The 25,405-nt window shown below is 40.1% G+C and overlaps 1 protein-coding gene across 2 annotated transcripts in view; it reads left to right on the top strand.

Moving 5' to 3' along the window:
* The window catches only part of sh3gl1b (SH3-domain GRB2-like 1b), a 64,807-nt gene that overhangs the window by 14,261 nt on the left and 25,141 nt on the right, over positions 1–25,405 (top strand). For both annotated transcript variants that reach the window (XM_036579599.1, XM_036579600.1), the window contains exon 2: positions 19,034–19,102. In XM_036579599.1, the coding sequence (XP_036435492.1) occupies positions 19,034–19,102 (69 nt within the window). The remainder of the gene's footprint in view (positions 1–19,033; positions 19,103–25,405) is intronic.

Genomic DNA, 25,405 nt, shown 5'->3' with positions numbered 1-25,405 from the left:
GAACACAGTGATGATTTTTGGTACTATGATCATATTTTTTAAATAAAAAGAGAACATAATTAGTCCGGCAGCACGGTGGCGCAGTGGGTACCGCTGTCGCCTCACATCAAGAAGGGTCTGGGTTCGATTCCCCAGCCGGGTAACCAGGGTCCTGTCTGTGTGGAGTTTGCATGTTCTTGCCGTGTCTGTGTGGGTTTCCTCCCACGGTCCAAAGAAGTACAGCTTGGGCAACTGGACGCGCTAAATTGAATGTATATGTGAATGTATATGTCTTTCTGCCCTTTGATGGACTGGCGACCTGTCCAGGGTGTTTCCTGCCTTCTGCCCATTGACTGCTGGGATAATCTCCAGCAACCCAGAAGGATAAGCAGTTTAGAAAGTTTCTGTGTGTGTAATTAGTCCTGTTTAATTGGATTTAGTGAAGTACAAAATGTGAAAAGTTGAGTAAAATTGTTGAACGTAGAGTTTTTGATGGCAGTTTTTATTTTTTTTTGTTTTCCACGAATCTTTTTATTGCGTTTTGTAGAATCACAAACAAAAAGTGTGCTTCTGCATCAACCCCTTACCCTTCGACCTTAACCCACCCACCCCCCTAGAACCCATACTTCCCACTAATATACTGCAGTATTTAAAAATGATGCCGGTATTTAAAATTATGCCATTATTTTAACATTATGGCGATGTCAAATAACGCATTCCATCCATTTGTGTTTCAGTGAGCTCCCTGGTTGGTGGTGTGGGAGCTCACAGATAGGTGGTGCTGATAGAAGGAAGCAGGAAACTCCTCAGAAAAACTAAGGCCCAATCCCATTTCTTCTTTTTACCCCTACCCCTTGTTTTCAAGTGTCACCCTAACCCCTTGGAACTGAGTTACAGGGTAGTGGTTGAAATCTTCCCTCTGAAATGAGACCCTCAAATAAACAGAGCATCACTTCATTAACAGCTACCAGCGCTGCTCTGTAGGCGGCCCTGCCAGTCTGCAGTGACAGCAGAGGAGGGTAAAGTTCAGCTCCTCACTGCTGGGCTTTAGTTACATTTAGGGCACCATATGATCTTCAAAGAGGGGGGCAATTATTTATTATCACCCACCCCTAATTCTTCAGTGATATGAAGCTGAAGTCAGATATTCACCAGCTTCTTGTTTGAATTTTCCCGCTCCACCTTAAATGGTGCAGCAGTTACATTCTGGTGCTTCAGGTGTCAGAACTGCTGGACTATTTAAGGTGGAACGGGAAAGTTAGCTAGCTAGCTACCGAGACATCAGGATACTATTAGCGATTTTTTTATGCTTGTTATGAAGAAAACGACCATAACACACTGAAACGAGATTAAACTAAGATAATACAGTGGTTATCGTAATTTTAACAGAGAGAAATTCTCACATTTGTGGGTTTCTTTGGTCTCTTGTTCTCCATCCTGCCAGTTTTTCTCATTTTCTCATAACTCTCTGTTTGTAGTCTCTGAAAAACCTCCGTTTGGAGGGTCATGTAGCCCAAACACTTCGCCCTCCCCCTCTATCTCAACAAAAATCGGGACACCCTACCCCTAGACATGAACGCACAAAACAGAGGACTAAGGGCTCAGTGGTAGGGGCGAGGGGTGAAATGGGATTGGGCCAGAGCATGATAGCGGCTCAGCTACGCTCGTCACAGAACACGCTTGATTTTGATTTTCACTCTGACACCAGCCAATCGGCTTTGTGCTGTGCTGTGTGGAACGTTTGGCCTGCTAGCTAAAGCCTCGGGTTACTACACGACTGAAGTCTTAACAGATAATAAAAAGACTGGGCGTCTCTCACTATCCAATGATTTTTTGCAGATTTTTTGGGCAACTTAAATATTGGAGCATTACTGCTGAACCAAACAGAACTCTTGTGTTCTCCTCTTACTTGGAAACCCAAATAAACAAACTTGGCAGCTGCTGCTGCTGTTTTCTCTGCTGTTTGCTCTGACAGAGTAAAGCAGCAGCAGGTAAACGTGTTCAAATGAAGGTCATGGATGTAAAAACGTGATCAGTTTGGAATTATTTAGTTTTAAACGTACATAAACTCGATTGTGCCTTAAATGCTTCTCTCCACAGAGCTGTTATCATGCTAGCCAAGCTAATGCTAACCAGCTCATCTCTCCTAGCCAGCAGCACTTTTTAACAGAACCATTTTCACAAAAGGTTCTATATAGAATCTTCTGCAGCATCGATCTGAAGAACGATTTCATGATGCAAAGAACCCTTTAATCATGCAAAGGATTCTTTGAGTGTTTATGGTTCTTTATACAGCAGTTAGTTCCGGCCACGCGAGCTGATTGGTTGAGAAGCGTTTTAACTGTGCTGTTATTTCACCATAACATCACAGGTTTTTCACAAACACTGTATCACTCCGCTGAGACGCTGTTGCTAAGCAACGACTTTGACAGCTGTAGGAGACGCTCAAGACATTCGTACAGTTTTACTTCTTACTTTGCCACAAACAGAAAATGGGCACTTTTAAGATCACATCTGACCGACAGCCGATTTGGTCCGACTCTGAAGATGAGACGACACTAAATTCCCAAACTGTCGTCACCACTGAGCAGCTTTTCAGTCGGCAGCTGTGACAGAAGAACATCTGAACAACCTGGAATCAGCCAGAAATGAACCCAACACCATTCGCCAAACTAAACAGGCTGTAAGATGCTTTACAGACTGGCTGGAACAAAACTACATTAATACTGATCTGGCAAAAACTGACAAAACTGAGCTGAACTTGATATTGTGGCAGTTTTATGGCTCAGTCTGTACTTTAAAAGGCCAGGCTTACAGCAGACTGTGCAGCGAGTGGGCGGAGCTCGTTACTCTGACGTAGCAACAAGCTGCTTGTTAAGGAACTATAACTTGGTGAAGGAACTGAGAACATTAAAACATATTAAACGCCGCGTTCACGGCCCAGTTTATTAATTTATTACTTTATTTATTTAACTGTTGTATAAAAGCAATAGAACACTCGAGGAGTGTGTTATCGCCAATAACATCACGGCTGTGATGATCTACGGCGACCGAATCACAGCCGTGATGTTATTTCGCGATAACACACTCCCTCTCGGGTTCTGCTGCTTAAACTTAGAACCATTTCCTTTATTATAAAACTCTTGAAGCACCATCTTTTCTAAGAGTCTACTTGAAAGTAGTGTAGCCATTTTAACCAAACTGCTTGCATCATCCATCCTTCTTCTTGTTCTCCTGGTCAGCCTTTTTTTTTTTTACAGCAGATCAGCTGATTGTGGTTTTCTAATAAGTGGCAGATGATCAGTTAGATAATGCAGTAAGAGGCCACAGACTTTCAGCATGAGTCACCCTACACCCACCTCTCTCTCAGAACACGTCCGCTTCCTCAGGCTTCCTGTAGAACCAGCGCACATTCATCCTGTGAGCTGCACTTTATGCTCAGATTATGTTTATCATCTAGTTAGAAGGTCAAGGGTGGAGATTAAATTGTGGAAGTAATGAATTATAGATGATGTCAGTTACTTCGCACTCGCACAGCTCTCTGTAAGTGATCTCACTCCGATTTGTGGAAGTCTGCGTTCGGCGAACAGTCAGACTTGCACAGTTTCCCATCTTACTGTACGTGACGTAACGTGCATCACGACATTTTTAACCAAAAGTCAAACGGGACAAAAGTACCTCACATGGCTAAGAATGGAAGTTGTAGTCACTTTATAGCCTGAATTTTGTCTGTACTTTTGTCTATATTTATAGAAAACAGTTTGTCATACAGTGTCAGAATCCACAAACGCAACTCTGTTAGAGATAAAAGGGGAAATTTTTCATTTCAGCATAATTAAATTGTTAAAATGTAAACTAAGGCCCAGTCCCATTTCTTATTTTTACCCCTACCCCTTGTTTTCGAGTGTCACTCTAACCCCTTGGAACTGAGTTACAGGGTAGTGGTTGAAATCTTCCCTCTGATATGAGACCCTCAAATAAAAAGAGCATCACTTCATTAACAGCTACCAGCGCTGCTCTGTAGGCGACCCTGCCAGTCTGCAGTGACAGCAGAGGAGGGTAAAGTTCAGCTCCTCACTGCTGGGCTTTAGTTACATTTAGGGCATCATATGATCTTCAAAGAGGGGGGTGATTATTTATTATCACCCCCCCCTAATTCTTCAGTGATATGAAGCTGAAGTCAGATATTCACCAGCTTCTTGTTCGAATTTTCCCGTTCCACCTTAAATGGAGCAGCAGTTATCTTCTGGCTCTTCGGGCGTCAGAACTGCTCGACTATTTAAGGTGGAATGGGAAAGTTAGCCAGCTACCGAGACATTAGCATGCTATTAGTGATTTTTATGCTTGTTATGAAGTAAACGACCATAATACACTGAAACGACATTAAACTAAGAAAATACAGTGATTACTGTAGGTTTTTGTAGCCCTAATACTTCGCCCTGAACAAGAATTGGGACACCCTACCCCTAGATGTGAACGTGCAAAACAGAGGGCTAAGGGCTCAGTGGTAGGGGCGAGGGGTGAAATGGGATTGGGCCTAAGTCATTCAGAGTGGTTTGGTGTGAAATGCTCAGTTCCAGAGAAACTTGAGTTGTTCACAGTGATTTTACCGTATGTATTTATTTATTTATTTTTGACCTAAAATGTATATTTTTAAAAAATGTGCTCATGGCGGTGGGGTACATGCAGGGTGTTATGAGGAATATTTTCCACCATTTTATCATCAGCGATTCAGACTGATCCAAATGTTTCAGCTCGAACCATTTAATTTATTTTTTTTACTCACAATAGTAAAAATTAGTATAAAAGTCATTATCATTCTTCTCCACTTCTTTTTTTTATTCATTATTACATTATTACTATTATTATTTGTTATTATTATAATTCTGAAAACAAAAATTTAAGGTAAACATTAGCAGAACAAGTGTCATTATGATTCTCAACAACCTCACATTGATTTGTTTTTAAAAAAAAAAAAATCATTATCGTTTTCTCCTAATTTATTTATTTATTTATTTACTGTTATTAGTTTTAAAGGGTCCCTAATGCTACATTTTTCTTTGCCTGAGGTACTTTTATAATGTTTGTGTGGTTTTATGTGCCAGAACATTCATAATTCATTTTTACACGACCATTTTCCAGCCTCTCTTTATCCCTTAGAATTAAACAGGCCGTTTTTGTTACTGTGCCTTTAAGAATCTTAAGCATGGAAGATGTAAATGAGCTCTGTTCTAATTGGCTGCCTCATTCAAAAGGCTCATCCAGGCTGAAACACTCCTTATAACTTTCTTGTTAGTGGGAGGGGCTAAACTGCTGTAGGCTGAGTAGGTGGATTTATGGAAATGTGTTGGTTTTTTGTGACATCACAAAAGTAGTAAATTCAAAACAGGCTGTTTATGCAGCTTAGTTTCCATAAATCGACTGTATGGACTGAGTGAGCTGTATATTTTGCAGCTTTAACAGTGTTTGCATAATACATACTCTTAAAATAGAGGATTTTAAGACCAAATTTAAGGTAAACATCAGTAAAAACAGTGTCACTGTTATTCTCCTCAACTTCATTTATTCATTATTACTGCAGTTTAAAAAAAATAAGGTAAACACTGAGCAGAAACGTCTTGTGGTGTGTTTTGTCTTTGTGACATTGTGGCATGAAGGGCTGAAAGATTAAAGATTTAAATTTTTAGATTGAGTGTAATTTTCAAATCGCAGGAGCTGAACTGCCTGTTGATGAGTTAGACCACTCAGATCCAGCCAAACTTCCATGTGTTGTGACATCACAACCACAGCTTACTGGCGCTCTGGCTCACTGCATTCAGGTTTCAAGCCTCAAGCCAGAAAAGGTGGGGACTCTGGTCTTCTTGGCCAGGAAAACAGGCCTGAACCTCAGCTTACAGAAAAAAATCCACTTTTAATTATAAAAGTAGTCGCAACGTTCAGAAAAAATCACGATTAGCTGTTTCCTCCGAATCGTTCAGCCCTAGTGGTGTGTATCGTAAAGTTGCTGGCGATGCTCAGCCCGAGATCAGACTGTCACAGTTAAGTCCAGTTTGCCATAACGCTGCGCTGCAGTTTCATGTCTTGTAGCAGAACATTGTAAAACTATGAGGAAGGCAGTGTGAAACAGTGAGGGTTCTGAAAGTAACCACACCTTTAAGCTGAATCTGTGCTGTCCGATTGTGTGAAAACCCCAGTGGGAGCTTACTGACCTCAATTAGCCTTTAGCAGTGACTCCAGTGCAGCCGTGCTGGCTCAGTTTATCATTTCAGGATGTTTCCTCCACTCTGCAGCTGCACGTAGGCCAGTCACAATTAAACCACAGTGACCTAACTGCAGTTATTTAAGCTGACCGCAGTCGTTTTTTCACTGTCTTTACTGTGTAGGGTAAAACAGGGGTGTCCAAAGTCCAGCTGCAGGGCCAAATGCGGCCTACGGACAGATTTTAATTGGCCCCTGTTTTTTTTTACGGTGTATTATAAGTGGTCCGCCTGCCAGTACGTTGCAGTTCTTCCTTTCACCTGATGGTGGCAGCTGACCAGACCTGCAGCTTCATGTAGTGAACGACGTTCAGTCAAGACTACAGATATAAACCTCAAACTAAACACTGAAAACTGCCGATTTTGGCCAGATGTGCAACTTGTTATCAGAGCAAATTCAGTAGTTCAGTAAATATTAATTAACATTAACTAACAAAACCAAACATTTATAGATTTTTTGTTTAGTTTTCTCTCACAAATTATATTTTTCAACAAGTAAACACTTGAATAGGGACACGATTAATATGATTAATACATTAGACATGATGTATTGTTACCCTTGAACAGTTTAATGATTTATTATAAGCCCTTATTGATCCAAACTGATCTGAATGAACAATCCAACAATAAAAGAAGCCTCGTGCATCTTTTATACAGTGATAGGAAACACAGAAAGCTCAGATTTTGTGCACTGATATTTTGAAAACTTGATATTTTGAATCGTTTGTGAATAATACGTCTCAGGTATTTTAACACCGTACATTCAGGCCCTCTTTGAAAAAGGTTTGGACACCCCTGGTCTACAGTTACACACAAACGTGTAGAGTCGGCCAAAGCTGCGTTTTCCTTGAGACTGTAAAAACGTGAGACAAAACACTTTTTCTGCAAGCATGTATGTAAAAAAAAATAGCATTACTCTAGCTCGTCTTCATAACTTGTCCCAGTGAATCCATTTCATATTTTGCTTGTTGTACTAAAATTTTATTATGATTGCGACACTAACAACTGTGAAAATGAAAGCGATCAGCTTAAATAATTGCGATCAGGTGCTTATTCAATAATTGTGACAGGCCTACCGGTCATATTATACTCCAGCAAACAGAATGTGAGTTGGCTGAGCTGGGTTGAGGCAAATAAATGCAAATGCGTTCATTGAGACATCAATGGATTTATGGCAACAAAAAAGTTCTGACTTCTGACTTTTTTACCAAGTTTAGATGGCAACACTGAGTATTGTCTGTTATTTGTTAGCTATGTAGCTAATTCTAATGTTTTTAGCATGTATGCTGGCAGAATGAGTTTTTTTGTTTTATATTTTCTTTTTTTTTTTAATTTTTTTCTGGGGATTTTAACCCAATTTTCGCCCCAGTTTAGTCGTTGCCAACTCCACCCGCTAGTTAGGACTCCCCCAATCACACGATACTATCAACGCTAGGAGGGCAAAGGCAGCATAGGCTTCTACCATGTCCTGTGAAGGGCCACCGCATCGAACTGCCGCTCACGCAACGTCACTGGACAGCTGAATGCGCTCGGGGGAAAGCGCCGACCGCCAGATCTGTTACGTCAGCTAACAGACGCCTGCATCGTGTTCAGTGATGGGGGGGAGAAGGAGGGGCCATCCTACCCACCCAGAGAGAGCGAGGCCAATTGTGCTCTCTCGGACTCCCGGCTACGGACGGCTGTAGCATCACCAGGGATCGAACTCGCGATCTCCTGATGATACGGCCAACGCTTAGACGGTTGCGCCACTCGGGAGCCCCTGTTTATATTTTCTGCCGATGGGCCGATCCACATTTTTCAGTTCCAATCCAATTCCGATACACAGCTGCCGATACTGATACGGATTCGGATACAAGAGCTTTTTTACTTTAATGTTATCGTTATTGTTGTTGGTATTGCGTTTGATGTTGTGTTTAAGGTGTTTAGTCTTCTCATCACTTAGCATGGGGAAATAGTTTGTTAGATAGATGGGGAATGTGCTGTAGATGGTTCTATACAGATGCTTTTTGAAAAGGGTTCTATATAGCATCAGACTGAGTTCTTCTATTGTTACAAGCTTGACATCGTAACAGTAGCAGAACGTTTTTGGTGCTATCTAGAACTTTTTGACCTCGGCAGCCCTATCTGCTCAATGTAGGTCGTTTACTACGCTTGGTTCTTTAGTAAAGAAAATGATTCTGTATATATTTGCATGAGTAAAGGGTTCTTTGCATGGGGAAATGGTTCTTCAGTTTGATGGGGAATGTGCTGTAGATGGTTCTATACAGATCCTTTTTGAAAAGGGTTCTATATGGCACCAAAAAGGGTTCTTCTATTATCACAAGCTTGACATCATAACAATAGCAGAACCTTTTTGGTGCTATAAAGATTTTTTTCAAAAAAGATTCTATATAGAACCATCTACAGAAATCTGCAGTCTGAAGAACTCTTTCATGATGCAAAGAACCCTTTAATCATGCAAAGGGTTCTTTGAGTGTTCATGGTTCTATATAGAATCATTTTCTTTATTAAAGAACCCTTGAAGAACCGTCTTTATTAAGAGTGTAATTGAAGATGATGCCAGTCCAGTACCAGGTTTCATATCAGGCCAATATCAGCAGAACCTTCTGGATGCGATATGTGAGAATGAATGTGATCCGGTTCTGTAAGAAATCTGTCCTGAGCTCTCTCACTCACACTGCGTGATGTGGTGGTGGTAGCTGTGTAGCACTTCCTGTGGTAACTTCCTGTGTGGTTGAGTGATTTCAGCATCAAAGCCTGCTTTAAGATCTTAAAAGAATTCAAACAGTTTTTCAAAATGTCCGCAGAATTAAACGGTTGACATGTAAACAGAGTCGTTCAGAGTGGTTTGGTGTGAAACGCTCCGTTCTAGATAAAGAGTCAGAACTGTTCACAGTGGTGGTGAGAGGAACCAGACGTCCCCCTCTAAAAGCTCCCTCACAGAAAGTTACTACATGAAATGGTTATGAATTCACTGCCTGATGACTGAGACACTGTTTTGTGATCGTTTTGAGAAGATTTTGGACTAAAATTTTTATAGAATGCAGTTCCATATAAACTCTGAAGACTCGTGTAGGTTCTCTGGTGGTTCTGGATAGTAAATAAAATGTCTATATTTGTGTTGTTGTCATGGTGATGCCTGGTTCCTATCAACACCACTGTAAAAAAAAAATTGGTAAGTTTCTCTACAGTGAATGATTGTACATCCACTGAATCCAACCACTGAATGATGCAGGAATTTTAAAATATTAGTGGAATTCCCCTTTAAGTGAAGTAAGAATAACTCATTTTAATGCGTAGTAGTTTTTACAGAAGAAATATCGGATCAGACACTCAAAAAAAATGTACAAATACAAACTTTTCACCTGGAAAAACTTATTTAAGGTTCACAATCAGACCTTAAAACCACTGTTGTACCTTTGAGGGAACGTTTACACTGTTTGTACCTTGAACGAAAAATGTACCTGAACAGAACCTTTATTTCTCACAGTGACCGTTTCAGTAGTGAGCTCATTTTGAGCAGAACTCAAGTAATAAGTACATGACCAGCAGACACAGCTTTAAATGGTCATAGACACAGAAAATCATATTATTATTCATTAAACCACAAAAAGGTGACTTAATTGCAGGAAATCTGTGTTTTGGTAGTGACATTTTTTAATGTTCCACACAGATTTTCAGACTTTGGGACACAATTACTTCAAAAAAGTAAACTGCTGACCATGTGGCCATGAGGGAGGGATGTAGCCTCACTTCCTGCTCTACAGTGCAGGGGCGTGGCTAAAATAAGGCTCCGCCCACAGGCAAAAACTCTGTGGTTTTTTTTTTTGTATTTTTTTTTTTAATTTAAAAATTAAACTAAAAGTTAGGCATTAAATGAGAAAGTAATAAGCTTATGTGTGAATCAGTCATAACATGATCCTAAATATCTTAGGCTATGTTCACATTACCAGGTTGAAGTGGAACAAATCTGATTTTTTGCCCTAATGTGACTCAGATCATGTTTTCAGAGCTGTGTGGTCATGCAAATCTGATCTTTTCAAATCCGACCTGAGCCACTTTAGCTATGTTCGCATTACAAGTCTCTTTACTCAAATCAGATTTTTTTCTCGAATCCGATCTCTCTGACACGATGGTTCACACTCGTTTAGATAGGTGACTCAAATCTGTCATTAATGTGACGAACCGGCGTCCTGAACTGACCCTCATGACCACATCTTACTCAGTAACGTCACGTGAATGAATCACTGCATCATCAGCACAAACTAACGAGCAGAACGAGCTTCGCTGAGAAGATCATTAACTCTGATCAGCTCTCAGCTTCATTATTAGAGCGAGACGAAGGAGAAAAAGGTGAGATGAGCTGCTTTTCCACCGTTTACAGGCTTTAACTTCTGTTCAGCGCTGCTGCCATGGTAACGCTGAATGATGGAGCACGCGCAGAACAAATTCCGATCTGAGTGTCACGTTAAGATTGCATGGCCACAAATTGGATATGTATCCGATCTAGGACCACATATGAAAGTGGCTCAGGTCGGATTTGCGTGTCCACACAGCTCTGAAAACATCAGATCTGAGTCACATTAGGGCAAAAAATCGGATTTGCGCCACTTCAACCTGGTAATGTGAACGTATCCGATTCATAGCCATGCGACCTTAATATGACGCTCAGATCGGAATTCATGCGCTTTTTTTCCACTGCACCATCATTCAACGTTACCATGGCAACAGTGTCAAACAGAAGTTAAAGCCTGTAAACAGGGGAAAAGCAGCTCATCTCACCTTTTTCTCCTTCGTCTCGCTCTAATAATGAAGCTGAGAGCTGATCAGAGTTAATTATCCTCTCAGCGAAGCTCGTTCTGCTCGTTAGTTTGTGCTGATGATGAACGTGATTCATTCACGTGACGTTACTGAGTAGGATGAGCTCATGAGGGTCATTTCAGGACGCCGGTTCGTCACATTAATGACAGATTTGAGTCACTTACCTAAACGAGTGTGAACCATCGTGTCAGAGAGATCAGATCTGAGCAAAAAAAGGTCTTCATCAGTTTTTTGTTGGGGGCTGCAGTTTGAGCTGACAGGTTGATATATTATTTAATATTTTCTAACGAGCTGATTAACTGAGCTAATCCTCTCTAGATCTCTTTCACAGTGAACAGCAGTATAAAGGCAGGACTCGTGTTTGTCCGTATTTCAGAGTGGTTTGGACACCTGGCTTTGTTTCTCACTCAACAGAAACCACCTTTTAATTATTAATCCCGTTTCTCATACGCCGCCTGCTGAATGCTGCCTGTAGGGAGTGGACGTGGTCTACTGACGGTGCAGACAGACACGCAGGTCAAAGGGAACCTCATTTACTGTGACCTTTGACCTGTGCTGGTTAAACAGAGTCATAGTGATAAAGACATCAGAGAGAGAGAGATAAACAGCCCCTGGCTGCTTGGATCTCACACACAGCCAGTCCTGGCTGAATACCTTCTAAAAAGGTTCCTAGGTGGTTCTTGGCCTGGATGTGTAGTTCTAGGAACACTTTTAATTGGCGTAGAGCCTTTACTTGATTTACATTCTTTACACTTTAAAAAGTGATCAGACATCTGATTTACAGGAATGGTTCTGGTGGTCTGGCTTCACTCCACAGAGCCCTTTCTACCACTTTTATTTTTACAGGAGAACTCCAGCAGTTTTCAAAATTTCTGCATTATTCAGTGTGTGAGATGTAAACAGAGTGATTCAGAGTGGTTTGGTGTGAAATGGTTCAGATGTCTTTACAGTGGTAGTGATAGGAACCAGGGGTCGCCATGACTACAGCACAGATATAGACATTTTATTTACTATCCAGAACCACCAGTGAACCTACACGAGTCTTCAGAGCTTATATGGAATATTGATGATGGAAAATAGTGGAAAATCTGAAAAACATAAGTTTTCTTTGGGGACTATTTTGCTTTATAATGCCCTGCATGTCTCACTCCACCATGAATGGATTTAAAAATGTGTTTTAAGCGAAAAACCTTCTCCAAACTATTATTAAACAGTGTCTCAGACGTCAGGCAGTGAATTCAAATGTAATGCCTTGTATCCTAAAACATCCCATAAAGACAGTTCAGCATACTGCCCAGCTACTGTGAGTTGTTTAAAGAGGAGATGCAGTAGTTTTTCTGAATTTTGTCAGTGTTGGCGCTGCGACTGTGTAGGTGAGGTGTAAAAAATGTTTCTGAAGCTTGTTGTTCACTGTGTGACTAAGTTTCAGGTTCAGGTCTTTGGCATAATGGAAGTGTTATATCTATTTTCTGTTGGTTTGTTTGTTTGATCACCATCTGACCACACGCATAGATGTTTACATGTTTACACGTTTTACTAAATTTTAGTTTTGAGAAGTGTGCGGAAGAGAGGCGTGTGTAGGAGAACCCGTATCACACACAACTTTTTTATTTTTTTATTATTTCATTTAGGGATGCACCGATACGTGAATTGTATGTGATATCCGATATTTTTCTCGTGCATTCCTGCCGATACGGATACATAAACATTTATACAACATAGAAATTCTGTCTAAACACTTAAAAGAAGAGGGTTCCTTAAGGGTGTTCAGTAAAGAAAACGGTTCTATACAGAACCATGATCACTCAAAGAACCCTTTGTATGATTAAAGGGTTCTTTGCATGGTGAAATCGTTCTTCAGATTGATGGAGAATGTAGATGGTTCTATATAGAGCCTATTTAAAAAGGGTTCTGTATATCACCAAAGGGGTTCTGCTGTTACGAGGTCAAGCTTGTAATAATAGAGGAACCCTTTTTGGTGCTATATAGAACCGTTTTAGAAAAGGTTCTATAAAGAACCATCTATAGCACATTCTTTTGGTGTTCATGGTTCTTGAAGAACCCATCTTTTTTAAGAGTGTAGTTCCACTTGGATTAGCATTACAGAGAAATACAACACTTATGCAAAAGTTTTGGCGCCACCACTCTCCACATTTGAATCCATAGTTACTGTTTACTCACTGAATTGAACATATTTGAGGAAAAAATAAAACAAAGTGCAGATTTTATGGTACATTTTATATTGTATTTTCAATTTTTTCAGTATGTTATATTCAGCAAATAAAAAGAAACTGTGCACTTGAATTAGCAGCATCATGTCATATTAAAATTTGACCTCTTTAGCTGGATGTATTAATTTATTCTCACTTAGTAAATAAACAAAAGATGTCATTTTAAATTACCCTTATTAATCCCACAATGGGGAAAGTTTGCCTCTGCATTTTAACCCATCCGTGCAGTGAAACACCACATACACACTAGTGACTGCACACACTTTAGCGGGCGGTGAGCACACTTGCCCAGAGTGGTGGGCTGCCCTATCCACAGCGCAGTTGGGGGTTAGGTGTCTTGCTCAAGGGCACTTCAGCCATGTACTGTCCGCTCAGGGGATCGAACCGGCGACCTTCCGGTCACAGGGCTTGTTCCCTAACCTCCAGCTGCCCCATTGGTTGGTTGGTTCTATTTATGGGGTGTTTAAACTTTCGCATACGACTGTATATAAGCTGTATGTACAAAATCCGCCCATTTTGGATTGTTTTCATGTTGTCACAAAAACCAGTGTGTTTTCTTGTTTACGTTTAGCACACAGAAGTTTAGCTCCGCCCATTCGTGACATCCCGACTGCTTTTTTAATGAGGCCTAGTACAGGGCAGCCAATCAGAACAAAGCCTATTCACATACATCAGTCTTAAAGGCTCACAAACAAAAACAGCCAGTTTAATTATACAGGATAAAGAGATGGTTGGGAAAGGGAACTATTTTTGGTAAGCAAACCCACACAAACATCATGAGTGGACCTAAGGGGAAAAAATGCAGGCTATGGGCCCTTTAAATACATCCCTTAAAAAAAGAAGTAGGGCACGGAGGAAAAAATATGCTGTTTATATCATGTATCCCAAGTTTTTCCTCATAAAAGAGCATATGTTTGAGATTAGCGTTCAGCTGACGTAGCCTCGAAAACACGCAGCGCTGTCATTGTTCCAGCACACAGGGCCTTAAACGAGCGGGACGAGGGGGATGAAGCGACGAGTGCGTGTTTGCAGAGACTGAAACTAAACATTCGGCCTCCCCTGTTGGGTGTTGCTCCTCAAAGCTGGCACTGCTGGGTGTATCTGAGGAGAAAAGAGGCGAGTGTTTGTCTTCACTCTCTTTCCTGTAGCTTTAGTCTCCTTCATGGAAGACGTTTTGGGTCATGAAGCCACAACTGTAAACGGTTCACAGTGGAAACACCTGACGGGTAACTTTAAGAACGTAATGGGGACCTTGAGAGTGGAAGTAGGCCTCGCTCACTGCAGCTAGAGAGCACAGCACACACACTTAAAAGTGCTGACTGTAGCAGGAATGTCTCTGTAGGAAAGAGAAGAGGAGGGGTGGAAAACGAAGAGGGAAGAGGGAGCGTAAAGTGGATTCACTCATGTGCTGGACGAGGGACGAGCGTACAGTAAAAGTGCTTTTCTGCTTAAAAATTTCCTGTCAGGATATCAGGGAGGAGAATTATCACGCGTTTTGATTTAAGAGCAGTATTTTTAAAGGGCCCATAACATGACCAATCAAAATTTGACCAAGTTTGTCTCGTAGTATGTAAACTTTGTTAGTTTTACGCCTCCATCCATTTATACTGTAAGGTCCAAAGGTACTGTACATGTACATTGTTCATGTTACAAAAGTACTTACTATATAGGTGCACTTTGTAGTTGTACAGTTACAGACTGTAGTCCGTCTGTTTCTCTGATACTTTGTTAGCCCCCTTTTACCCTGTTCTTCAGTGGTCAGGACCCCCATGGACCCTCACAGAGCAGGTACTATTTGGATGGTGGATCATTCTCAGCACTGCAGTAACACTGACGTGGTGGTGGTGTGTTAGTGTGTGTTGTGCTGGTCTGAGTGGATCAGACACAGCAGTGCTGCTGGAGTTTTTAAACACCTCAGTGTCGCTGCTGGACTGAGAATAGTCCACCAACCAAAAATATCCAGTCCTGTGGGCAACGTCCTGTGACCACTGATGAAGGACTAGAGGATGACCAACACAAACTGTGCAGCAGCAGATGTGCTATCGTCTCTGACTTTACATCTACAAGGTGGGCTGACAAGGTAGGAGTGTCTAATAGAGTGGACAGTGAGTGGACACAGTGTTTAAAAACTCCAGCAGCACTGCTGTGTCTGATCCACTCAGACCAGCACAACACGCACTAACACACCACCACCACGTCAGTGTTACTGCAGTGCTGAGAATGATCCACCACCCAAATAGTACCTGCTCTGTGAGGGTCCATGGGGGTCCTGACCACTAAAGAACAGGGTAAAAGTGGGCTAACAAAGTATGCAAAGAAACAAAACCTGGAATTTGCTCAGGGACTTGCATACGGCTGTGTATCCACTTATTCAGCCAACAGCAGTTTAGCTCCGCCCATTCACGCTGAAGAAGTGCTTCAGTCTGGACCGCTTTGTGAATGAGGCATAGTGCAGAGCAGCCAATCAGAACAGAGCTCATTTGCATGTATCAGTCTTAAAGAAACAATAATAGAAACACCTTGTTTAGTTCTAAGAGGTTCTAATTTTTTGGGGTTTTGTAAAAATTCTCTTCTGATCTCTTTGCTGCATAAAACCACACAAATGTCATAAATGGACCTCAGAAACAAATCTAAAATGTAAAAATATATGTATTATATGAGCCCTTTGACATATGCTACACATCATAACAGACATCATATTTAGAGACTTTGTAATTTAAATAAATATGAAATTGTATCCCAGCACTGCTTCTGTTTACGGTTCAGGTTATACCTGGCGTGTGCTCAGCAGGAAGCCCATAGCAGTACAACACATTTACATCAGTTATACACATTTACACTGAATGGGCTGAACTTCAGATATGAACATTTAATAAGTTTATAAAATTTGAAGTGATCTGATTATCATTAGGCTTTACACCACAGTACAGCATTAAAACTGGTTACTGCTCCATTCCAACTGTAACTCAATGCAGAGCTGTAATCCTACTCTATCGCTCTGATCAGTGTGAGAGAATCCTGGTGGCTCTTACTGAGTTTCTGAGCTGGACTCTGAGCGTGTGCACTGTGCACTGTTTATGCAGACTCAAAGTGAAAGTAAGCTCACGGAGGAAAAAATGACTGTAGCCGTTGTGTTTTAGGCCATGAACTTTGTCCTGTTTAATAGTGTTCACCAATATTAATACTGTATCGGTATCAGAGCCAATACTGGCACATAAACGCTGTATCAGTATCGATGATGGGGATACCGATAACCATGACCGACACCACGAAGCAATTTCTGACAGAACTTCGGCAATGTGGGACGACTGGCAGCAGTAAAAATGCTCATGGCAGAATCAGTAACTGCAGTTTTGGTGGTAAAACACGCTAACAGAGCCGCTGGCCAGAACAGCTGAGCTGCTTCTTTTAGTAATCACTCGTCTGCCGCTGTGTGGTCACTAACAGTCTGAGTTAATGTTACTGAGAGAGCATAAGGAACCGCCAGACTCTCGGAGTAATGATAACCTTTAGCCTCGATTTAGCCTTCAGCATGGCAGCCCACTTGCCGGGCCTGAGCGTCCGTCAGTCAGCCGTATCACTCGGCTCGTTGCTTCAACCAAGCTAGAAAAAACACTGAAAGTCACTGATTCTGACAGCGTGAATGACGGTGATATTTACTGAACTGCAGCGCAAGTGAGCAAGACGCTCATGTGAGACAAACGACTCAAGAAATTTGGATGTGAAACAACATTCAGCTCCGTTTTAGAGCCAGAGAAGCTGCTGTGTGCTGATGTGTAAACACCACAGGATCATGTGTTTACTGTTCAGCTCTGTGTTTAACGGTTCTGCACAATAAAGAAATTTTATATTTACTAAAGTTGTTAAGTGTGGTTCTTATTACTGTTTATATAATAGCAAATACTAAATATATACAGTAACTAAACAAAAATAAGATTTCTTAAGCTTCTGATAAATATAATCCAACAAGTAAATGTCATCTAGCCAAGCTGAGTGTTTTATGTGTTATGCAGAACATAGATTTTACCAAAATAAAGTATTTTAAAGATGTAATTGAATAAATATCAGGACTTATAGGTGAGTTAGGTTACATAGAGTTAGTATCGGTATCGGCCAGTACTTAAGGATTAGTTAACTGGAAGGGAAAAAGTGGTCTCAGTCCATCTCTGCTGTTTAAGTAGCACAGCAGTGTGGCCGATTAATTCTGTTGGTTTTGATTCTGGTTTATTAAGCGTTGGTTGAGATGTAAATGCCAGATTAGGAAATGCAGTTCATTCTGTTTATTAGTGTGAATTTTACGTATTAAATGGCTTGGAGCCACCGGGGAGGATCCAGGCTTCCATCCCTCACTCCTATAATATAAGAATTACTCAGCCAGTTTGCATTGTTTTCTATGTAATTACTGAACGTTGTAAGATGTAAAACCTCAGATTTTAATGGTTTAGTTATTCAGTTATTAATATTATAACTTGGTATCCAGTCAGCACTATGAATTGCTCAGTAACTGCTTTGAAATTTACTTGGAAACACATCGTCCATGGTTAATATGTGCTTTTATAAAGAAAAAAATGACTGCAGGGCGAATTTTCTACTTTTATTACATTAATTATTTCAGAGTGTGCAGCTTACTTGAGTTTCCTGTGTATAGAGCTGTGACATCTGGACTGTTTTGTTGTGGCTAATCAAAACTAGGCAGCTTGGAAATAATGACGATGAGAAAAACTACACCTAATCTATACTAACAGCGTGACCTTTCACACTAATACGAGATAAATACATAATTTCAAAATAAAACTCACTCTAAATGTAGGTATTGTGATATAAACTCAGTCTGTTCTACAGTTTCTCATTTGGTTGAATGAATAACTGACTCTAAATGTAGGTATTGTGATATAAACTCAGTCTGTTCTACAGTTTCTCATTAGGTTGAATGAATAACTGACTCTAAATGTAGGTATTGTGATATAAACTCAGTCTGTTCTACAGTTTCTCATTAGGCTGAATGAATAACTGACTCTAAATGTAGGTATTGTGATATAAACTGAGTCTGTTCTACAGTTTCTCATTAGGTTGAATGAATAACTGACTCTAAATGTAGGTATTGTGATATAAACTGAGTCTGTTCTACAGTTTCTCATTAGGTTGAATGAATAACTGACTCTAAATGTAGGTATTGTGATATAAACTCAGTCTGTTCTACAGTTTCTCATTTGGTTGAATGAATAACTGACTCTAAATGTAGGTATTGTGATATAAACTGAGTCTGTTCTACAGTTTCTCATTAGGCTGAATGAATAACTGGCTCTAAATGTAGGTATTGTGATATAAACTGAGTCTGTTCTACAGTTTCTCATTAGGCTGAATGAATAACTGACTCTAAATGTAGGTATTGTGATATAAACTGAGTCTGTTCTACAGTTTCTCATTAGGCTGAATGAATAACCGACTCTAAATGTAGGTATTGTGATATAAACTGAGTCTGTTCTACAGTTTCTCATTAGGCTGAATGAATAACCGGCTCTAAATGTAGGTATTGTGCTAGATAATGCATTTGTGGCCATGTATAGGACAGTTATAGGTTCAACTAAATAAGTGAATTAATTCATATTTTTATTTTGTTGTACAGGCTTGACTCGATGGTATCAAATTCATAAAATAATCATTATGGATTTCATGGGATGGTTTGGATTTGACTCTGTATCACTCGGCCTTTATGATCGATATGATTAACACTCTTTCCTACAGATGGTGAGTGAGAAGGTTGGTGGAGCAGAGGGAACGAAGCTTGATGAAGAGTTCAGAGACCTGGAGAGGGTAAGGAAACCTCGGTTTCTAGTTTGTACCTTGTTTCGGTTTCCATACAGTATAAAATTAAAGTGTGAAACACCTCCTCACTCCACAGAGCGCCTGTCATTTACCGTCTTTCACTGAAACCACTGTCACTGATCAAACTAGGCATCTGAGTGCAGCCTATTAGAGTAAAGTGAGTGGAGAGGGGGTGTGGCTTATGCTCCGGACACACCCACACTCAAATATCTGGGTTTTTTCCCCTGAAACTCTAGAAGTTGTGGTTTTTGGGGTTTATTTTGTTAGAGGGCAGCACAGCAGGCACTAAAGTTCTGTTTAACTTTTATTGAGCCAAACAAAACTGTGTAGAATACAATTAGAGAACTGTAGAATTAAAATGAAATCATTTTTTTTGTTTGTTTGTTTATTTGCTTTTTTTTCTTCCTCTTCCTGGTAAGGATGCACCAAAATTTCAGCCACCAAAACTTTTAGGCTCCTTTCGTTCACCGTCAGCTGACATTTGTCTTATTAAAAGGATAACTTTAATCAATTCTAAAAGTGTTTTTAACATTAATTCAAAACCAAATAACAAGAAATAAAATTATTTATTTTTTTTTAGGTATTAGTTTTGGTACGAGTGTGTCCTGAATTTTAGTTTCATCAAAAAAAGTTCATTTCAGTGCATCATTACTAACACAGCGTCCAGTCACGTTGATTGAGGTGACTGAGTGCAAATAATACATCTCAGAAATTATAGGTTTATCTCCACCGTCTAGCCGGCTTATATCATCAATTATACAACAGTTAGTTCCGGCCACGCAAGCTAATTGGTTGAGAAGAGATTTCACCATAACATCACGTTTTTTTCCACAAACACTATCACTCCACTGAGACTTTTAAGATCTCATTTGACCGACAGCCGATTTGGTCAGACTCTGAAGATCAGACTACACGTTTGGCGAATGGTGTTGGGTTCATTTCTGGCTGATTCCAGGTTGTTCAGCTGTTCTTCTGTCACAGCTGCCGACTGAAAAGCTGCTCAGTGGTGATGACAGTTTGGGAATTTAGTGTCGTCTCATCTTCAGAGTCTGACCAAATCGGCTGTCGGTCAAATGTGATCTTACAAGTGTCCATTTTCTGTTTCTGCCCAAAGTGAGTAGTAAAAACGTTCAAATGTCTTGAGCGTCTCCTACAGCCGTCAAAGATTTTGCTTAGTAACGGCGTCTCAGCGGAGTGATACAGTGTCTGTGTTTACACGCAACGATTTTTGCCAATCCAATTGAATACATTCCGATTACAGATTAAGACTGAGGTGTTTATGCTCACTCTGTTCAACAATCTGATGAAAATCTCTGTTTACATGCGCAGAGAACCACTTAGAGTAAACGTTACCATGACAGCCAACATCACGTGAGTCCAGTCAGAGTGAGACGAGCAGCAGTGAGCAGCGCTTGTGTTTTTATTTACTTTAAAATGATGTCAGACTCAGGAAAACGTCCTTCACATGTCCTTATTAAAGAAGGCCGAGAGGAAGACGTCGTGTTCTGAGACACATAAGCTGGACGTCCGTCCCACCGCCGTCTTTTAAAGATCAGAGCATGAACTTGAACAGATGAAGCATGAACAGTTTCTGCTCCGCCATGTTGAACGGTATAAACTTTCACAATGACGTGACGAACATGATCAGAACGTACTTAAACTTTCCGATAGGGAATGTAATCAGATACAGGCGTTTACACGGATATTATTCTTCTATTTAACAGATTATTTACAGGATTAACCACCTCGATCAATCGAATGGAAACTGTATTCCCTATGGCCTCAATCGGACTAGACTATTCCAATTGAAGTGTATACATGGACGTATTTTATTCCGATTGAGCTATAAGTCGGATTATTAACGGATTATTAGGCTGCATGTAAACATGGCTAGTGTTTGTGAAAAACCCGTGATGTTATGGTGAAATAACTGCACGCTTAGAACGCTTCTTAACCAATCAGCTTGCGTGGCCGGAACTTACTGTTGTATACTTCTACTTATACTGGAGTATTTGAGAGATGATCAGAACTGAATACGTGGCAACACTTTCTTCCAGATTTCTAACCTGCTCTGAACACTGTTGCACAACACTGATGGACAAATTCCACAGTCAAATTCCAGCTGATAGATGTTCATGGAAGGCAACACAGCTGGGCCTCAAGCTGTTTTCTCCTCAGTCGACAGACTCACCTCTGTGGAGTCAGACTGATATAACCAAATTAAGTGATTTGGGGCTCTAATTTGATTGCAGTCCTGAACGCATATTATTGAGGAAAACAGCTGAGGTTTGTGTGAAGAAGCTGTTCTACACACTCAAAAAAAGATGGTTCCTCAAAGGTTCTTTACTAAAGAAAATGGTTCTATATAGAACTGTGAACACTTAAAGGACCCTTTGCATGGTTGAAGGGCTCTTTGCATTGTGAAAGGTTCTTCAGATTGATGGAGAATGTGCTGTAGATGGTTCTATATAGAACCTTTTTGAAAAGAGACATTGTAACAAAATAACCTTTTTGTGATGCAGAGAACTTTTTAATCATGCAAAGGGTTCTGGGAGTGTTATGGTTCTATATGGAACCATTTTCTTTACTGAAGAAACCTTGAAGAATCATCTTTTTAAAGAGGTTTTTTGGGGTTGGATTCCTTCGCTGTTAATGTAATTTACACAATCGTTTGCCTGCTACAAGTGTAGTTTATCATCCAGGGCATGTTTGGTGTTTGAGGTTTCCTTCTTTACGTTTACACTGGAGCTACAGAGCTAATGTAGCTAACAGATATTGGAAGCTTATGTACACCAATTAGCATTGTGATCTTGTGACTGCAACAGTAGGCACTGCAGAACAGTACGGCGGGTTTATACTCGAAATTCTCACTGTACTCAGGTTCTCCAGATGTTGCACAGTTAGTCTTGGGTGAATGGTGAATGGGTGTGAATGGTAAAATGGATCGTTTTAAAAGCACATGGATTTGTTTACCCTTGGCATTTTTCTGGCTTGTCATTGGTCAGTTGCATTACGTATACAGACCTACCAGAAATGTTATAATGCACTGAAGTTAGAATTCTTGACTGAAGCTGAAATTCAGGACACACTCGCCCGAAAACCAACACTGGAAGAAAGGGTTCATTTAGGCTACGTTCACATTAGCAGGCTGAAGTGGCACAAACCTGATTTTTTGCCCTAATGTGACTCAGATCTGATGTTTTCAGAGCTGTGTGGACACAAATCTGATCTTTTCAAATCCGACCCGAGTCACTTTCATATGTGGTCCTACATCGGATACGTATCCGATTTGTGGTCATGTGACCTTAATGTGACGCTCAGATCGGAATTCATGTGCTTTTCTCTACTGCACCATCATTCAGTGTTACCATGGCAGCAGCGCCGAACAGAAGTTAAAGCCTGTAAACGGTGGAAAAGCAGCTCATCTCACCTTTTTCTCCTTCGTCTCGCTCTAATAATGAAGCTGAGAGCTGATCAGAGTTAATGATCTTCTCAGCGAAGCTCGTTCTGCTCGTTAGTCTGTTTGCTGATGATGAACGTGACGCACGTGATTCATTAACGTGACATTAGGTCATTTCAGGACGCCGGTTCGTTCACATTAATGACAGAATTGAGTCACTTACCTAAACAAGTGTGAACTTTCGTGTCAGATACATCGGATTTGTCCAAAAAAACGGATTTGAGCAGCGAGGCTTGTAATGTGAAAGTAGTCATATATATAATTTGCCATATTGTAAAGGTGAACTGAGAGAACTAGAGGACTAATTTAAAGTTAAACTGCTTGCTAAATTATATTAAATATTAAGTCATAAAATTATATAAACTTAATCATGGTTTCCCAAAGGCAACTAATGCTCAATTCTAGAGCTCTTCCACTATAACGGCGGAAAAATCACTGTTATAATATGTAAAGAATGTGGACTTTGGGACTCTCATCTTGCAGTTTCTCCAGACAAGCCGCTTTAGTGTTTGTCATTTAGAAAAGAAACAGCGGTGAACCCACACCAGCAGGATCGTACCAATGCACTCTTTTACAGGAACAATTTTAAGCACCAGAGGTAAAAAAAAAGTTACCAAAATACATTGAATTACTCAGTGTTTGGGATTTCCATTAAATAATGTAATTAAATCAGTTAATGCAGAAAAGCATGTAAGTTAAAGAGTATTGAACACAGCTGCAGTGGATCAAACTGTTCGAGTGTGTCTGTGCTGATCTTTGCAGTAGAAACAAACAGCATTTTTAATCACTATTTCTCATTTTCATTACTCTTCAGATTATTTTTTAAGTGTTAGATTTTGATGCCTCATTGATTATTTAATCTTATACATTTTAGCCAAACGTTTCAGCCTTTATTTCTTTTGGCCGAAAACCATAAGCACAATTTACAATCTGCAGAAAAATTGAATTGGCTGAAATTTCAGTACATGCCTAAAGTAAATGCATATGTGGCAAAGAATGTTTAACTGTTTTTTTTGTTTAATAGTTTTTGTTTAACAGTGGCCGTGAATCACATAACTCCTGAAGTGATGAGCTACGTATTAGATAAAGATCTTACAAATATAATATGTAAATATGTGAAGAGTGAATAATCTGGAGCGAGACGCAGGAAATAAAAAAACGTAGGGGTCGTATTACAGAAGCTTCTTATGTCTGAAATCTGATCTGTTTAGTCTCCATGACGACTTCAGTACGGACTGAATTTAGGACAGTAGCTGTTACAGAATAACAGTTCCTAACTTCCTAATCTCATCATGAACTCCAGATAAGAAAACAGCATCACACAAACATCCTAACTAGACTAAACCTCCTAAATACTGTCCTGACTTTAGGATGAACCCCAACACTGCGTATACATGCACTCAGTAATCTGATCATAATTGGATTTCTGCAGTTATCCGATTATTCAAATGGTCATGTAAACACCATACTCCGATCTAGAAATCCGATTAAGAAATCTGATAAAGAGGCTGGATTTTAGCTCAGTAATCAGATTTCTCAGTGCATGTAAACTCTTACTCTGATTTCTGTCGGATTTCTCAGTCTGCACATGCGCAAGATCAGACAGTGAATGTCGCAAGACGCAGCTAAACACTTTTGGAGTGACGCTGAAACCAAACACGAAATAAAGGATTTGAATATTCTTCACCTTCTAGATGATGTTTGTTCATATTTTCCGGTAAAGTGGTGCGATGTTTTAAAAAAAGCAGTGGCATGAAATTTGAGTTTTACGTTACGTTTACGTCACGTCTTCTTCTGTGAGTTTATTGGCTGGTTGTAAAGCAGAAATCCGATTACTGTCTGACTCATGTAGACCTGGAGTTTCCCCATTATCTGATTACTCAAGTGCATGTAAACGTGTTGATCGGATCACTGACAAAATCTGATTTTCTGCAGTTGTCGGATTATTGAGTGCATGTAATACGGCACCATAGCAGAACCTTTTAAGCGGTGAGAGGAAATTGCTGACGCTTCATTCCACTCACACTCTGGAATTTATTACCTTAAAAGCCTTTTAAAAGCTGTGTTTGAACGGGAGGCGTTACAGTCGCTGATTCAATCAGAGCAACATGCAGCGCGCTGCAGCTGGGCTTCACTAGTATGGATGGGTCAAAGGGTCAAACTAGGAAAATATGTAAACAGTGTTATAAAGGAAAGCAGTGACAAATAATTTGTGTCAATCAGTTTGACAGGCTTAATAAAAAATATATGGAAAAAGTAGAGCAACTATCTCAAATCCTGAATTTTGTCCATGTTTGTAGATTACAGTATGTTGTACAGTGTCAGAAAATCTGTTTAAGATTATTTAACAACTCGTTTGAGGGAAAATGTGATGATCCAATCATGCAGTTTGCGTTGTGCTGATTGGTTTACTTAAGTTTCTATTAATTGTTAGCTACATTAGCCTAATTGCACCAGTGCAAACTTCAGACACCAACTTTTTGTTGAACTAGTCATCAAAAAATAAGAAAACAACCTCTGATCCTGTTATACTGAATGCATAGCATTTACTTTAAACGCTACACAGTGCCTCGCTCTCAGTTATGGGTCATTCTACAGAAACATCCACTTTTCTATCTGTCCAAAGGAGTCACTGGTGTTACTGATCCTCATTGATGTTACACAGAATAAAGGGAACACCAGAGACATTTTTAATGAACAGTGTATTTTACTAAATAGCTGCTACAGAGCATCAGACCACATGTCAATCATGGAATATCCACTAAAATATGTAATTTAATCCATTTGTATTCTGTTTTTTCACAATTACCTCAGAATAAAGTCGGTCACAC

Source organism: Colossoma macropomum, unplaced genomic scaffold (assembly GCF_904425465.1).
Source record: "Colossoma macropomum unplaced genomic scaffold, Colossoma_macropomum, whole genome shotgun sequence".
NCBI classification, from domain to species: domain Eukaryota; kingdom Metazoa; phylum Chordata; class Actinopteri; order Characiformes; family Serrasalmidae; genus Colossoma; species Colossoma macropomum.
Note: the sequence above shows the minus strand (reverse complement) of the source record. Positions and strands in the feature narration are given on the sequence as shown.